The following is a 15,068-nucleotide window of genomic DNA, read 5'->3' on the forward strand; positions in this document are numbered from 1 at the left end:
ACTCACTATTGTCTGATCCTGATCTTGCCCTGAAGCAAGTCCAACTGTATTTAATATGATTTATTCCTTAGGGGGTAGAAACGTGATTGCACCCTTAGTACTGTAAAGAGAAATCTTATAGTTATCTAATTCACAGGCTTGTTGTAGGAGACATGCAAAGTAGTTTGCATGTGAAAAGGCACTACACAGTAAATAAATAAATAAAACAAAAGTCCGTCTGCATAAGAGCAGTTTTCTCAAATTAAACACTTCAATGCAGGGATAGGGAACCAAATGCAGCCCTCCAGGCCTCTGTCCAGCCCTCAGGACTCTCCTCAGATTATCCCCTTCACTGCCTCTCCTCTAGAGCTTTTGCCTGATTCTGATGTGTCCTTGAATAATACCTCTTGCTTCCCTGGATAGAGGATGGAGAGAAGTGTAGAAACCTCTGACTGCTGGATAGCCTTCTGTAAAAAACCATAGACCCTGCTCCTTTTAGGTTCTGGCACTGCCTATGCCTCAGGGCTGGCATGTGGCCCCTGGAAGGTTTCCCATGAAGGAGTGTTGCTCACAAGCTGAAAAGGGTTTCCCATCCCTGTTTTAAGGCAAGCATCTCTCTCAAGGTATTTGCCCGAGAAATTAAATGATGAAGTGTTTACCTATCAAAGTCCATCTGAGGTCCATTCCTTGAATACTTGAACTTGAACCGGTAGAATTCTGTCATGTGCTGGAGATTGAAAAGCAAAGAGCAAGACCGATTGTAACTTGCTACTGTAACAAATAGACTTCTGACCATCATGGGATGTTGTAGCCATATAATAATTCCCACATGAGATCTCAGAAAGTGTTTCCCACATGAGCTATCTGTTGACATTTTACTCCCTTCTTCAAGTTGATTGCTTTGTCCTTAGATATCATTACTGTGTTGTAATGCCATTACACAGAAAACTTGATGCCATTACACAGAAAACTTTATGTTGGTACTATAAAATGTTATTTTATCCATACACAGACCATACACAGCTGGAACATGTAGTACTCCGTGTACAATGGTGCCAGCCTAGCTCATCTGTCATGCTAAGAAAAACTGTGTATGGAAAAAATAAACAGCTGAAGGAGGGCAAAAAATAATAATAATGAAATGGTTTGCTTGTTCTGAAATACAGTGGTACCTCGGGTTGCAGACTCTTCAGGTTACAGACGCTTCAGGTTACAGACTCCACTAACCCAGAAATAGTACCTTGGGTTAAGAACTTTGCTTCAGGATGAGAAGAAGAAATCGTGCTCCGGCGGTGCGGCGAGAGCTGGAGGCCCCATTAGCTAAAGTGGTACCTCAGGTTAAGAACAGTTTCAGGTTAAGAACGGACCTCCAGAACGAATTAAGTTCCTAACTAGAGGTACCACTGTAAGCATAAATGAGTTCACTAACTCAGAGTGGGAGATGCTGTAATTATACTCAAATGAAAAGAAGGTAAAGGATCATTAGGTCCAGTCGCGGACGACTCTGGGGTTGTAGCGCTCATCTCACTTAACTGCTGAGGGAGCCGGCGTACAGCTTCCGGGTCATGTGGCTAGCATGACTAAGCCACTTCTGGCAAACCAGAGCAGCACACGGAAATGCTGTTTACCTTCCCGCCAGAGCAGTACCTATTTATCTGCTTGCACTGTGTGCTTTCGAACTGCTAGGTTGGCAGGAGCAGAGACTGAGCAATGGGAGCTCACCCCGTCGCGGGGATTCGAACCACCGACCTTCTAATCGGCAAGCCATAGGCTCTGTGGTTTAACCCACAGCGCCACCTGCGTCCCTACTCAAATGTGTATTAATTAAATTCACATCCTGCCTTCTCATTAGGATGATCAAGACAGCTAACAAAATTGCACAAAGCAATTACAATGAACAAAAATGATACCAAAAAAATTCAAATAAAAAATCATAATAATTCAGGATAAAAACTGCAAGCTGGTTTTGACACCTCCCTCTTCTGCTGACTGTGTATGTTCTAAAGCCAACCATAATGGCAAAAGGAGGGCTTGTTGCCAGACACTTCCTTCAGCTGCTGACAGATCCTATAGGCAATTGGAAACTGAAGTAAGACACATGGCTTCAGCTTAGTCCTAGTGATGATTGTAGATCTTATAAATGATTGTCTAGGAGTGCCTTTGCTGGTTTTCTTTTTTAAAATAAAGCTGTGTCCTCTCTCTATTTAGCAAAGGAAAGAGCTTTAGCTCACCAGCTTTGCATGCAAAAGGTCCCAGGTTCAATCTTCAGCATCTCAAAGAAGGTCTGGGTATATCCCTGCCTGGAACCCTAGAGAGCAGCTGCCAGTCATTGTAGATAAAGCTGAGCTGGCTGGACCAATGGCCTGACTCAGTATAACACAGCTTCCTATGTTCCAAGCATGCATGTGTTGGTGGTGGAAGCTGAGATTCTGGCTAACTTGAACATAAAGCATAATTTCTGCCTACTTGATTTTTGACTTTCTCTTACCTCAGGTTCTTTAGGGTTGGTATAGATCTGTTTTAAGAAAGCATTGAATTTTCATAGTAAAAATGAAGAAAGTACAATTCTGTTTGATCACAGGTGGACTATAAATCTCACTGCAGGAATTTTTTTTACTCATCCTTCCTGGATCTGTAACTAGTCATACAAACTGTGAAACTGTGAGATGTGTATATAAATATCTGTCTTGCAAAACTTTCCATAACCCCAGCTCTCATTCAGGGAATTAATAAAGCAGCAGCACCCACATAGATACCTATACAGATAGGTAGCCGTGTTGGTCTGCCATAGTCAAAACAAATTTTTTTTTTCTTCCAGTAGCACCTTAAAGACCAACTAAGTTAGTTCTTGGTATGAGCTTTCGTGTGCATGCACACTTCTTTGAAGAAGTGTGCATGCACACGAAAGCTCATACCAAGAACTAACTTAGTTGGTCTTTAAGGTGCTACTGGAAGAAAAAAAAAATTGTATAGATACCTATAGTCAGTTCACCAAACCACCTAATATTCAGGACTTCTAATTTTAATAGATTTTAATAAAGCCAACAGACACATTTCCCTGCGGAAATGTCAATCATAATACCTCAGTGTAGCAACTACAGAAACATGGGACCTCTCCTGACATAATTTTTAGTGCACATTCATGATTACTTGTTCTCTTGATGCTATTGGGGCAGTCACACATGATCCCACTTTCAATACTGTTTGTGCCTGCACAATTTTTGGGGCTGACACACTGCTTTACTTCCAATCAGTGCAAAATCCCATAACTTGCTATATTTTTTATACGTACAAATGTTCTGGTTTATTTTTGTTCTGCCTTTTGTTGCACTGTCCCTCCAGACAGAAATAATATGGTAGCATTGGGGAAGTATCTCAGAATAAACTAAAGCAGAATAAATCCACCACTAATGCACTATTATTGTGTTAAGAACATGATGCAGAATGCACCTGCCATAAAACACTAGTCTGGAGGTCCATTAGGGCAATGAGACTGGTTTTACTTTGAATGTAACAGCCACAATAGTCTACCATGCAAAGTGAAAAACTGCCCTCTCCTGGCCACTACTTAACTGGGACAGTCAAAACTAAATGAACAACAGACTGCAAGAAGAATAAGCTTTTATATCCAATCATTCCAGCTATTTGCAAAGTGTGGTGTGTGGAGCTTGCTGTTCAGGGGGTGGGGGACTGTCAGCCCCCTAGACCTTTTTATCCAGCCGCCAAGCAATCTCCAGGCCACATTCCTCTCTGCGTCTTCTTGGAGTGTTTCTGCATGGCTGGAATGTGTCTTTGAACTCTGATAATGCTCCCTGCTTGTCTGGATGGAGAGATGTGTGGTGTGTGTGTATAAAGCTGACTTTTGCATGACCAGAATGTAGCCTACGGTACAAAACTAAGAGACCTATCAATTTCTCTGCCCACATTGCCACTGATCCCCACCCACCACTGCCATGCAGCCCCCAGGAGATTGCCCATGAAGGAATGTGGCCCTTAGGTTGATAAGGGCTTCTTATCCTTTGCAACATGGGGGAGAGTAGAGTAAAAACCAGGGTGGTGAAAAAGACCCTATTCATCCCTCCAAACTCCAACAGCAAATCTATGCTTGTGTTTACTGTGTCAATAGAAAATAAAAAAATCCTACATTTAACAAACTTATTGTCTGTGTTACAGATAGGTAGCCGTGTTGGTCTGCCATAGTCAAAACAAAAAAAAAATCCTTCCAGTAGCACCTTAAAGACCAACTAAGTTAGTTCTTGGTATGAGCTTTCGTGTGCATGCACACTTCTTCAGATACACTGAAACAGAAGTTTCCAGACCCTTCTATATAGTGAGAAGGTGGGGAGGGGTATTACTCAGAAGGATGGTGGGAATGGGTGATTGGCAGATAGCTGTGATGAGCCTGTTGACGACTCTTAACGACTGCAATAGGTCTTACAGGAAAAAGCAAGGGGTGAGAAGGTGAAAAATAGCTTTGTCATGTATAATGAGATAAGAATCAAATGTCTTTGTTCAGACCAGGTCTCTCCACTGGAAGGAATTTTTTTTTGTTTTTATTGTCTGTGATTTATCAGCTGTACCAGGGCTGCTGCCCCTCCTGCATGAGGCAAGGTGAGGTGACCGCCTCAGGTGGCAGGATCCACAGGAGCAGCAGATCCAGCCTCCATGGAACACATCACCTGCTGCTGCGTTTGGAGGTCAGATCATCTGCTTCCCCAGTGCTGCCTCTGTAGAGGTTGTAGAGCAGGCATAGGCAAACTCGACCCTCCAGATGTTTTGGGACTACAACTCCCATCATCCCTGACCACTGGTCCTGTGAGCTAGGGATGATGGGAGTTGTAGTCCCAAAACTTCTGGAGTCCCAAAACTTCTGGAGGGCCGAGTTTGCCTATGCCTGCTATAGAGGCTTTTGACCCATAGGAGGCCCTCCTGATCTTCTGCCACCCTTGTTCCCAGTGTAGATCTTCACTCAACCCTTCTCCCCTGGCTAAGGGTGGGGGACATACTATTTTGTGGTTCGCCTCAGGTGCCAAAATGTATTGGGCTGGCCCAGAGCTGTACAGTGAACTGTAGTTTAATGAAATAACTTAAAACTTATAATAAAGAATTTTCAGCACTTTCACCAAACTACAATACCCAGAGGCTTGGGGTGGGTGGAGACTGGTGCAAACTGAACTGGTATTAAAAGGTAAAGGTACCCCTGCCTGTACGGGCCAGTCTTGACAGACTCTGGGGTTGTGCGCCCATCTCACTTAAGAGGCCAGGGGCCAGCGCTGTCCGGAGACACTTCCGGGTCACGTGGCCAGCGTGACATCGCTGCTCTGGCGAGCCAGAGCCGCACACGGAAACGCCGTTTACCTTCCCGCTGGTAAGCGGTCCCTATTTATCTACTTGCACCCGGAGGTGCTTTTGAACTGCTAGGTTGGCAGGCGCTGGGACCGAGCAGCGGGAGCGCACCCCGCCGCAGGGATTCGAACCGCCGACCTTTCGATCGGCAAGTCCTAGGTGCTGAGGCTTTAACCCACAGCGCCACCTGCGTCCCTGAACTGGTATTAAACCTTATAAAAAGATGGAGGTGTGTAAAGATGGCACTTGTAAGCATATTCAAACAAGTTAGAGATTGCGGAGTGTACATCACAGTGGGAAGTAAAACTTGAGCAAAGTGTTCAGATATTGAGGTAAAATATATTGTTGAAATATCTTAATCTTTGCCCAAGGCAGGTGAGGCCAAGTTAGTATTTGTTCTTTCCAAACAAAGGAAGAGGAAATCCTCTGTGAATTGATTTCATGTACTACTTACTGTTAAGACAGCCATATGTAGCTGGAAAACAAAAAACAAAAACAAATGAAGGATCAAAAATCAGCATTTCATTTTTAAATGTCCCTATCGTTTCTTCCCTTCAACTGCTACTATTTCCAATAGCTCAGGGCTGAGGGGGCGGGGGAACCAGCTTTTTTTTACTTGGATGTGTTGCGGTATCTTGGCGACTGAACAATGCAACTTTTCAAGTCTAAATTGTTTACTCAAAGAAATATCTCAGATGCCATTTTTACATGTGATTTAACATTGCAAAAAAATTCTTTACTGTAAATAGCAGTTGCTGGGAAAGACTTATCAGAAATGAGACTACAGCATATGGGGTGTGTGTGTTAAACTTTCCCTCCTGAGCTGTGGTCCTGATGTAAATCTCAATCCCAAAGGATGGGAGAGAGAGACCCCTCACTGGTGCAAATATAGTCTTTTTCCCACTTAGAGTGGTAGATGGAACTGCAAGAAACATCACTGACATCTTGTGGCCAATTGGATTAATTACACATAAAAGGGTAGCTTTAGGTTTACCGGTATATTTCTTTTCTTAGTTGCACCCACCTGTATAAATCTTATAAAATCAGTTTCTGTACCACATGCATCTGAAAAAGGCAGTCTTAACCCAGTGTTTGGTATATCTCAACTACTTTCATAGGGCCAAATTAGATCTGCCGACTTCTTTTTACCTTTGAAGTGGTTGTGGGGGATTTTAGTTTTTATGAATGCAGGTGCAGGGTAATGTGCTAAATCACATGCACTTCTTTTCGGTGCCCAGAGGAAGAGGGAAATGGGTACTTGTATTGTGCCTGATCCCCAACCCCTACACACACACACACACACACAGAGAGAGAGAGAGAGAGAGAGAGAGAGAGAGAGAGAGAGAGAGAGAGAGAGATATTAATAGCAGCTTCAGGGGCAGCACGGTGGGAAAGGACTAAAAATGTGCTGCCTCTGTATGTACACCAAATGAGGGTGAGTCAGGTCATGATTTCACATTCTCAACATAATTTCATCTACTTATGTGAAAAGGAAAATGTGTTGTAGTTATTTTTAGATTCTCTATTATAGTCAACAGGGATGAAACAGATTTTCAGATTTACTTGGACCTGAATAATAAATCAAAACAGAATGACACAGAACAGATCCAAAAGAGACTGGGTTGCTTCTAAATGCTACAAATATAAATACAAATAAACCTTGTAATTGCTGTGCACCCCTCTTAAATATTTTCCCCGCACCTCTGCTCTGATCAAAACCAGAACTTATTGTGAATGCTTTAAGCTTAAAAAAAATGTCAGGAGATCCTGCAGAGTGTTTGGCCTGGCCATCGATATATAGCAAAAGAACTAGCATTATAACTTAAAAAAATAAGCAACCAAATTAACAAGCACTAAGCAAAGAAAAGTACCTAGGACAGGTATCTTCAGGTATCTTTTTCTTTAAATGATGCTTTGACAACTGTTTTTGCAAAAGTGATTTTCCTGTCAGTGAATCTTCATCTTTAGAGAAAAAATTCATCTGTTCAATATCTGCATATCAAGTAGCACTTTTGGACTGGGATATGGTCATCTAATTGTTTTATTATCATAATATATATATTACAAGTCTGGTTCAAACTTACTTATTGAATTACTATCAGGCACAACATGCAGCAGAATAGTCTGTAAATTGATTTGATTCATGGACATCTCCATATTTACTCCAGTTGCAGACATGGAATAGGCAAACCTTACATCTCTAGAGGAACAGTTTTCTTTGGTCAAGACAATTCATTCAAGGCGAGAGGTGAAGAGCAGACAATTTTGCAGTGAGGTTCCCCTGCCTTCTGTAACCTTGTGGTGAAATCCCATGATACTTAAAACACAGTTTAATATAAATGAAATCAAAACTTACATAGTTCTTTTCCAGCGCATCAAAGCACCCTTGAATCCTGCTGGAGCAGATATATTAATGAATAAACATTCATCCAAATACATATAGTGATAACATTCTTAGTTGCCAAATGGAGTTTAGAGCTCATAGCAAACAAAATGAAGGAATGCTCTGGAATGTAAAACCTGTGCCCAGTTAATCAATAGTAAGGATTATATAAATATCTGGTTTTTGTACCATCCTTGGTTGGGGATGTATGTAGAGAGTTTGTGCAGAGCCAGGCATCTGCTACAATCAATATCCACTATGGTATCTTCTTGATCATTTGGGATTTCTGTTTCTTACCACTTGACTATCTGGAGTGAACCCTGGCAGCTTTTATCTTCTCGAAGAATTTTTAGGCACATGTCTGGAGGAAGAAAAACAATGCAGTTAACTGGTGTTTGCCAAGCTGATTTCCAGCTACCAAATATTGGCTGCTTCCGGACAAGTGGCTTCAAGTTCAACCTAACTGCACTTCCATTGGAACTCAGAAGTATTGTGCTTTTCCTATGTGTACATCTCACTATATTTGCAAACAGAGAGACAGAGACAAAGACAGAGAGAGCAGCTTCAAATCCACATTAAGCTTCAATGTAAGGTAAAGGTAAAGGACCCCTGGACGGTTAAGTCCAGTTGAAGACAACTATGGGGTTGTAGAGCTCATCTCGCTTTCAGGCCGAGGGAGCCGGCGTTTGTCCACAGACAGCTTTCCAGGTCATGTGGCCAGCATGACTAAACTGCTTCTGGCACAACGGGACACCATGATGGAAACCAGAGCACACGGAAACACCGTTTACCTTCCCACCACAGGGGTACCTATTTATCTACTTGCACCGGTGTGCTTTCAAACTGCTAGGTTGGCAGGAACTGGGACAGAGCAACAGGAGCTCACCCCATCATGCAGATTCCAACTGCCCACCTTCTGATCAGCAAGCCCAAGAGGCTCAGTGGTTTAGACCACAGCGCCACCAGCATCCCTAAACTTCAATGTGGATAAGCCTGACATGTAATAACTGAAGAGCTCAATGAAACAGAAAAGGCAAAGGCAGCAAAAGTTACCATCTAAATAGCAGGTTCCATAAGAGCTTTCTGGGAAGAGCCCTCGGAGGTAAGTTATGCAGGAGATTGAAACTGCTAGCAGCCTTTTCACCAAAACCATAGACTGCTGCTCAGTGGCAACTCTGTTTGGAAACAGAGACGTTTCCTGAAAATGATGAAAACATATTTCCTATTTGCTTTAGAAGACAAATAAATAAATTGGAGGTCTACATTTTCTTCTTAAAATAATACTACAGGTTTGCTTTGTACCTTCAAAGTTTTGGGCTTCTGCCCAATATGCAAGAGTTGAGCAGTAGCCATATTCGTTCAGTTAACTGTTTTCCAAGGAGTATTGGACCTACAGGAAGACAGATATGCCTGTGATAAGAAAGAGTTACTTCTAGGCAACCAGAGATTTCAGCTGCTCCCTGGCTGCCCCAGTTTTAGACTCCAAATGATTACCATAAATATGGCAGGCTAGCAAAAGTTTTTGAAGACCATTAAGCTTTGGAGGCTGATTTTCAAGATTGACCTATGCCAAGGGTCAGCAAACTTTTTCAACAGGGGTCCGGTCCACAGTCCCTCAGACCTTGTGGGGGGCCGGACTATATTTTTTTGGGGAAAGAAAAGAACAAATTCCTATGCCCCACAAATAACCCAGAGATGCATTTTAAATAAAAGCACACATTCTACTCATGTAGAAACACGCTGATTCCAGTACTCGTTCATGGGCCAGATTTATAAGGCAATTGGGCCGGATCCAGCCCCCGGGCCTTAGTTTGCCTACTTATGCACTATTCAACAGCTATGGCTTACCTGAGTGTGTGTAATAGTTTTAGCTGCCTTTTATTCACATGCCACTGATTAGAATAATTGTATTTTAATTTGGTGACAGCAGTCACGAAATTAAAAGACGCCTGCTCCTTGGGAGAAAGGCAATGGCAAACCTAGACAGCACCTTAAAAAGCAGAGACATCACCTTGCCAACAAAGGTCTGTATAGTTAAAGCCATGGTTTTCCTAGTAGTGATGTATGGAAGTGACAGCTGGACCATAAAGAAGGCTGATCACCGAAGAATTGATGCTTTTGAATTATGGTGCTGGAGGAAACTCTTGAGAGTCCCATGGAATGCAAGAAGATCAAGCACATCCATTCTTAAGGAAATTAGCCCGGAGTGCTCCCTGGAAGGACAGATCGTGAAGCTGAGGCTCCAATACTTTGGCCACCTCATGAGAAGAGAAGACTCCCTGGAAAAGACCCTGATGTTGGGAAAGATGGAGGGCACAAGGAGAAGGGGATGACAGAGGACGAGATGGTTGGACAGTGTTCTCGAAGCTACAAACATGAGTCTGACCAAACTGCGGGAGGCAGTGGAAGACAGAAGTGCCTGGCGTGCTCTGGTCCACAGGGCCACGAAGAGTCGGACACGACTAAACGATTAAACAACAACAACATTTATAACTTAGTCGGCACCTTTCATCCATGTTACTCAAGGCAATGAACAATATTATTTCCCTCTTCTCCTACCTCATTCCCAGTTACAAACATACTTGAAATAAAAAGCACTCAGATGGCAGGCTAAAAAAAAGCCTTTGCCTTAAACTAGGACAGAGGAAGGGAGACTAATGGTCTATGTCAGTGTTTTTCAACCACTGTTCCGCGGCACACTAGTGTGCCGCAAGATGTTGCCTGGTGTGCCGTGGGGAAAATTGGAAAATTCTAAAGATTTAAAAATAAAGTATTTTATAATTTTTCATATTTCTGTTTACTTACTATTTCATAATAAAGTAATTATAAAATACTTTCTTTGTGTTTATTTGATTCCTAGTCAAGAGAATTACTTTATATATAGTCAATATAGGCACAGAGTTAATTTTTTTAACATTTTCTAATGGTGGTGTGCCTCGTGATTTTTTTCATGAAACAAGTGTGCCTTTGCCCAAAAAAGGTTGAAAAACACTGGTCTATGTGACTCAGTATATGTACTGTACAAAGTTAATGAGTGTGACACGCAGGGATAAAGCATAAAGCTTCACTTCTTACTGAGAATCACATTTTCTGAGTATTAGAAATTGGTTCAGTTACTGCTTTGAAACATAATAATATTATAAAGAATTGTATAGTCTTCCAGGTTTGAGCCCCAGGTTGAGCAAAAAGATTCCTGCATTGCAGGGGGTTGGACTAGATTACCATTGGGATCCCTTCCAACTCTACAGTTCTACAACTCTATGATTGGGGGACCATACAGCCGCTGGCACCCAGATCATTCAGTTCCTGACAGAAGTTAAATGAATGCTGTTCTTGAAAGATATTACACAAGCATTTTTTTTATGTTCACAGCAAGAACCTCTGGCCACTCGTGATAAAACACTCAGACATGTCAGAAGTTCAGGTCTCATATTTTTTGCCACAACTCAAAACCTTAGGTACGAATGTGGGTGAGGAGCAGGCTTTTGTTAAGGGATGCAAACTTTTGTTAGTGGGGGATAGAACCTCATTTTTGTATTGATTTGTACTGATTTTTTGAGGGGGGAACAGCTCCCCCCCCCAGTTATGCCCATGATGCCATCCCTAGTGAGGTGTGTCTGCAACCTTTAGGAGTAATTCAAAACTTTCCCGTTTATCCAGTGCATGGGTAGGCAAACTAAGGCTCAGGAGCCGGAGCCGGCCCAATTGCCTTCTAAATCCGGCCCACGGACGGTCCGGGAAACAGCGTGCTTTTACATGAATAGAATGTGTGCTTTTATTTAAAATGCATCTCTGGGTTATTTGTGGGGCATAGGAATTCGTTCATTTCCCCCCCAAAATATAGTCCGGCCCACCACAAGGCCTGAGGGACAGTGGACTGGCCCCCTGCCGAAAAAGTTTGCTGACCCCTGATCCGGTGCATTTGAAGGCTGACAGATACTGTCCGTGGCAATTCTGGGTTGCACCAATGCTAGTCCTACTCGGAGCAGACCCACAGGGGGTTATTTATTTTTAATAAATGTGTATATACTCATAACAATGTCCAAGTGGTTTCCAACTATTATACATACACTGTATGTACCATACAATAAGTTAGTGGGTGTGACTCATTTAAATCAATAAAATCCCACAGGTTTACCCTGAGCAGGACTTAAGTTGGACACAATCCGTGAAATGTTTCCCTGTGAGAGCAGGTGAATTTCTCCCCAGAGGTTTTTTAACTGCTTTTGGAAGTTCTTTTTTTGTTTGTTTGCTGAGTCGTTAATTGTATTGTTTTATTACAGAAGTGTTTGCCTCCCTGGGCTCCTTTGCAATGAAGGGCGGGATTATAAATTTAAGAAATGAATACTAAGCGACCCCTGGAACGCGTGAAGGGCAGCTGAAGTGTCCCTGAGCAAGTGCAGAGCGCGTTTCCCTTAAGGATCAGACCAGAGGAGGGCTATTTTCAAACTGAGAAGAAACTGAGCCTCTCCAGACCTCTAATTAGGCTGTAGGCTATCTCGAAGTTGGGGCAAGCACTGGGGACATTTGTTTTGCGACGGCGGGAGGGAAAGCGGCAATTTCCCTCAGACGGAGCTTCCCTTCAGGTCGAATAGAATCCTGCCCGCTTCCCGCCTAAATTCAACGGTCGACTCTGACGCTCCCTCAGGCGGGCGTTGAATTTAGGCGGGAAGCGGGCAGGATTCTATTCGACCTGAGGGAGGAAAAACCTCCGTCTGAGGGAAAACCTCGGGCCATTTAGTTTCGTATTAAGCATTAATCCGGGTTCAGTGCCTCAAAGCATCTATCTCCAAAGGCTGGGCTGGGAGAGACTCGCTGCCTGAAAACCTGGAGAGCGATTGCTGTCAGGGTTTGTGGACAATACTGAGCTCGACGGACCAAGGGGCAGATTCCTATTTTCTTGCAAATAAAGTTGGCTCGGGTCAAGGGAGGGAGTCTGCTCCGCCAGATCCGCTGTTTCCTTTTCCTCTTCCTTTTGCCGAAGTTGGGGAAACCTTCAGATCGGTGCTTTGCAAGGTGTACCTATGAAGTCTCCTTTCGACGTTGCTCGCCGGCCTCATCCTGTCGACTGCTTGGCAAGGGAAAGAGACGCATTTTTCTTTTTTTATGCAAACCCCAGCCATGCCTCTGGGGCAACTGGCCTCCTGGCTCGCAGAGGAGCTGTCTCTTTCTAAACTTGTTTATGCACGCAGGATCGCCCCCGTTTCGGGTTCCGCCTTTACTGAACTTTTTAATCGTGTTGTTGGAAGGGGGAGGTGGCTCAATGCGAAACAAACGCGCCCGCTAGGTTCTTTCTTTGGCCGCATTTGGTTTGCTTTTTGGCTGCTGGTTTGTTTCTTTATTTATTTTGGAAAGTTGGCCATGTGAACGCCTTGCAAGCCGAAGCTGTCAAACTGCGAAGTTTGGTTGCAAAGCTTAGGGCAAGCTTGGGGCAAGAGGCGAATCGCGTTTTACAAAGGCTGGAATCAGCAAGTGGAGCCCATGGATCAAAAATGCTCCTCACAACATCCAAGGGAGCTTTTTGCCAGGAAAGAAATTGGGGTCTTTTGTCAAGAGCAGCCTAGGATTGGAAATCCATACCTGGAAGATGCTTTTCTTCAGGATTACTTGAAATCACAGCTACCCACTGAGGTCTGTATTTTATATATCATCATATATACATAGACACACAGATATATATTTAATGCATGTGCACGCGCGCGCACACACACAATGTTCTGTGACATCTAGAAACTCCTAGAATTGTAGAATTAGAAGGGACTCCAAGAGTAATCTCATCCAACCCCCTACAATGCAAGAATCTCAGCTCGTTTGCACAGACAATTTACATGGATTTGATTACTTCCTCTGATTTTTAAAAAAGCAAGACTGAGACTCTTAGGGCAGCACCCCATTCATCCAAATGTTGCAGCCCACAATGAATTCCAAAGCTGTTCTTGAATACCCTCCAATATTTCACAAATGGAAATGGAGACAGGTTAATAAAATTCCTATTCCTATACCAAGGACCGCTGCACAAGCCACCACTGTCTTTTGCATGTTGCTAAAGGTTCTGTTCTCTCACGTGTGTTAATTGACCCTACATAGGAAGGTACCTTCCACTGAATCAAACCAATTGGCCTATCTAGCTCAGTACCGGTATATTTGACTGGCAACAGCTCTCCAGGGGTTTGGACAGGGAACCTTTCCCAGCTCTACCTGCAGCCACCACTGGGGATTGAATTAGGGACCTTTTGTCTGCAAAGCAGATGCTCTTCCCCTGAGTTACAGCAAAGTATTTTGCCCTCCACTGATTTAAAAGTCAAATGGGTGTTTGTTCTTTGCTTAAAAGTTATGCAAGAAGCCAGCAGTTTGCCCTGTTCCCAAGCTGCTGTCCACAGTTAAAAAGAAACCTCACTAGTTGAAGCAGGTGAAAAGTGAACTATGTATGGGTCATTATGTATGTGCAGTTATTAAGCAGTAACTTTTATAAGTGCAAGACAGTCTCCCAAGCCATGTTTTGGAGGAAAGTCCAAAAGTTCAGGGAGCGGGGTTGATTCTTTATAACATAAGCACATTTCAAATAACAGCAGCACATAATACTAAGTTTAAAAGGATCAGTATAAGAGACAGGTGAGGTCAAACAGGGAGCCCAATACTTTGTTTTATGTTCTGCTTGCTGTGATGTTTTTATTTTATTTATTTTATTTTTTTATTTTTTTATTTATACATACATACCGGTACGTACTTGTCCATCTGCCCACATTCTTTTACTTTGCAGGTGTTTGCTGATGTAAGTTTGGACCTTGAACAGTTTGGGGCTCGAGTGAAGGATGAAATTGATCTCCTGGGACGGGAGTGTGAGTTAAACCCCCCACAACTTAAGCAGTTTGATGCCTGGGGGCGGCGTGTGGATGAAATTATCACCTGCCCAGTCTGGAAGAGGATGAAGGAGATCTCGGCTGAGGAGGGGCTGATTGCTGAGGCTTATGAGAGGAGATACTCTAACTGGAGGTACAAATTTAGTTGACACCTTCAGACTCAGTTGGCCACACCTCAGGGCGGCGAACATGTCCATATACCTCCAGTGCCATTCAAAATGAAATGTCCCTACAGTGGGGATAGTGACACTTTTCTAGATGAAAGCACTCCCACAGCATGTAATGATTGGCCACCGATTTGGATTGCTTTAAAAGTCAGCAAGGCAAATTCATGTAAGGCTACTATCAATGGCTAGTAGCTAGGATGGCTATGTTCTGCCTCCACTGTTGAAGGCAGTAAGCCTCTGAACCCCATTTGCTGGGAATTGGAAGTGGGAAGACTGCTGTTGTATTCATGTTCTGCTTGTGAGCTTCTCATTGAGGCATCTAGTTGTCCACTA

General features: G+C 43.2%; 2 protein-coding genes across 18 annotated transcripts in view; one reads left to right on the top strand and one right to left on the bottom strand.

Annotated features, from left to right (window-relative positions):
- Positions 1 to 15,068, bottom strand: part of HORMAD2 (HORMA domain containing 2) — a 54,726-nt gene that overhangs the window by 16,938 nt on the left and 22,720 nt on the right. For 3 of the 17 annotated variants that reach the window (XM_083717546.1, XM_083717547.1, XM_083717545.1), the window contains exons 2-8: positions 9,011 to 9,098; positions 8,762 to 8,906; positions 8,006 to 8,069; positions 7,682 to 7,721; positions 5,780 to 5,800; positions 2,468 to 2,494; positions 639 to 706 (exon numbers count right to left, since the gene is read on the bottom strand). In XM_083717546.1, the coding sequence (XP_083573672.1) occupies positions 639 to 706; positions 2,468 to 2,494; positions 5,780 to 5,800; positions 7,682 to 7,721; positions 8,006 to 8,069; positions 8,762 to 8,906; positions 9,011 to 9,061 (416 nt within the window). In that variant the 5' untranslated portion in view covers positions 9,062 to 9,098. Of the gene's footprint in view, positions 1 to 638; positions 707 to 2,467; positions 2,495 to 5,779; positions 5,801 to 7,681; positions 7,722 to 8,005; positions 8,070 to 8,761; positions 8,907 to 9,010; positions 9,099 to 11,846; positions 11,954 to 12,056; positions 12,156 to 12,184; positions 12,242 to 15,068 lie in introns of those variants that run through there. The other 14 variants (XM_083717550.1, XM_083717536.1, XM_083717549.1 and 11 more) reach the window with 14 other exon arrangements.
- LOC310833969 (acyl-CoA dehydrogenase family member 11-like) overlaps positions 12,475 to 15,068 on the top strand; it is a gene marked incomplete at its 5' end in the record, with an annotated part of 39,430 nt that continues 36,836 nt past the window's right edge. The window contains 2 exons of the mRNA XM_083717200.1: positions 12,475 to 13,339; positions 14,469 to 14,701. Coding sequence (XP_083573326.1) covers positions 13,190 to 13,339; positions 14,469 to 14,701 — 383 coding nt within the window. The remainder of the gene's footprint in view (positions 13,340 to 14,468; positions 14,702 to 15,068) is intronic.

Source organism: Podarcis gaigeae (genome assembly GCF_964106915.1).
Source record: "Podarcis gaigeae genome assembly, chromosome: 16".
NCBI lineage: Eukaryota > Metazoa > Chordata > Lepidosauria > Squamata > Lacertidae > Podarcis > Podarcis gaigeae.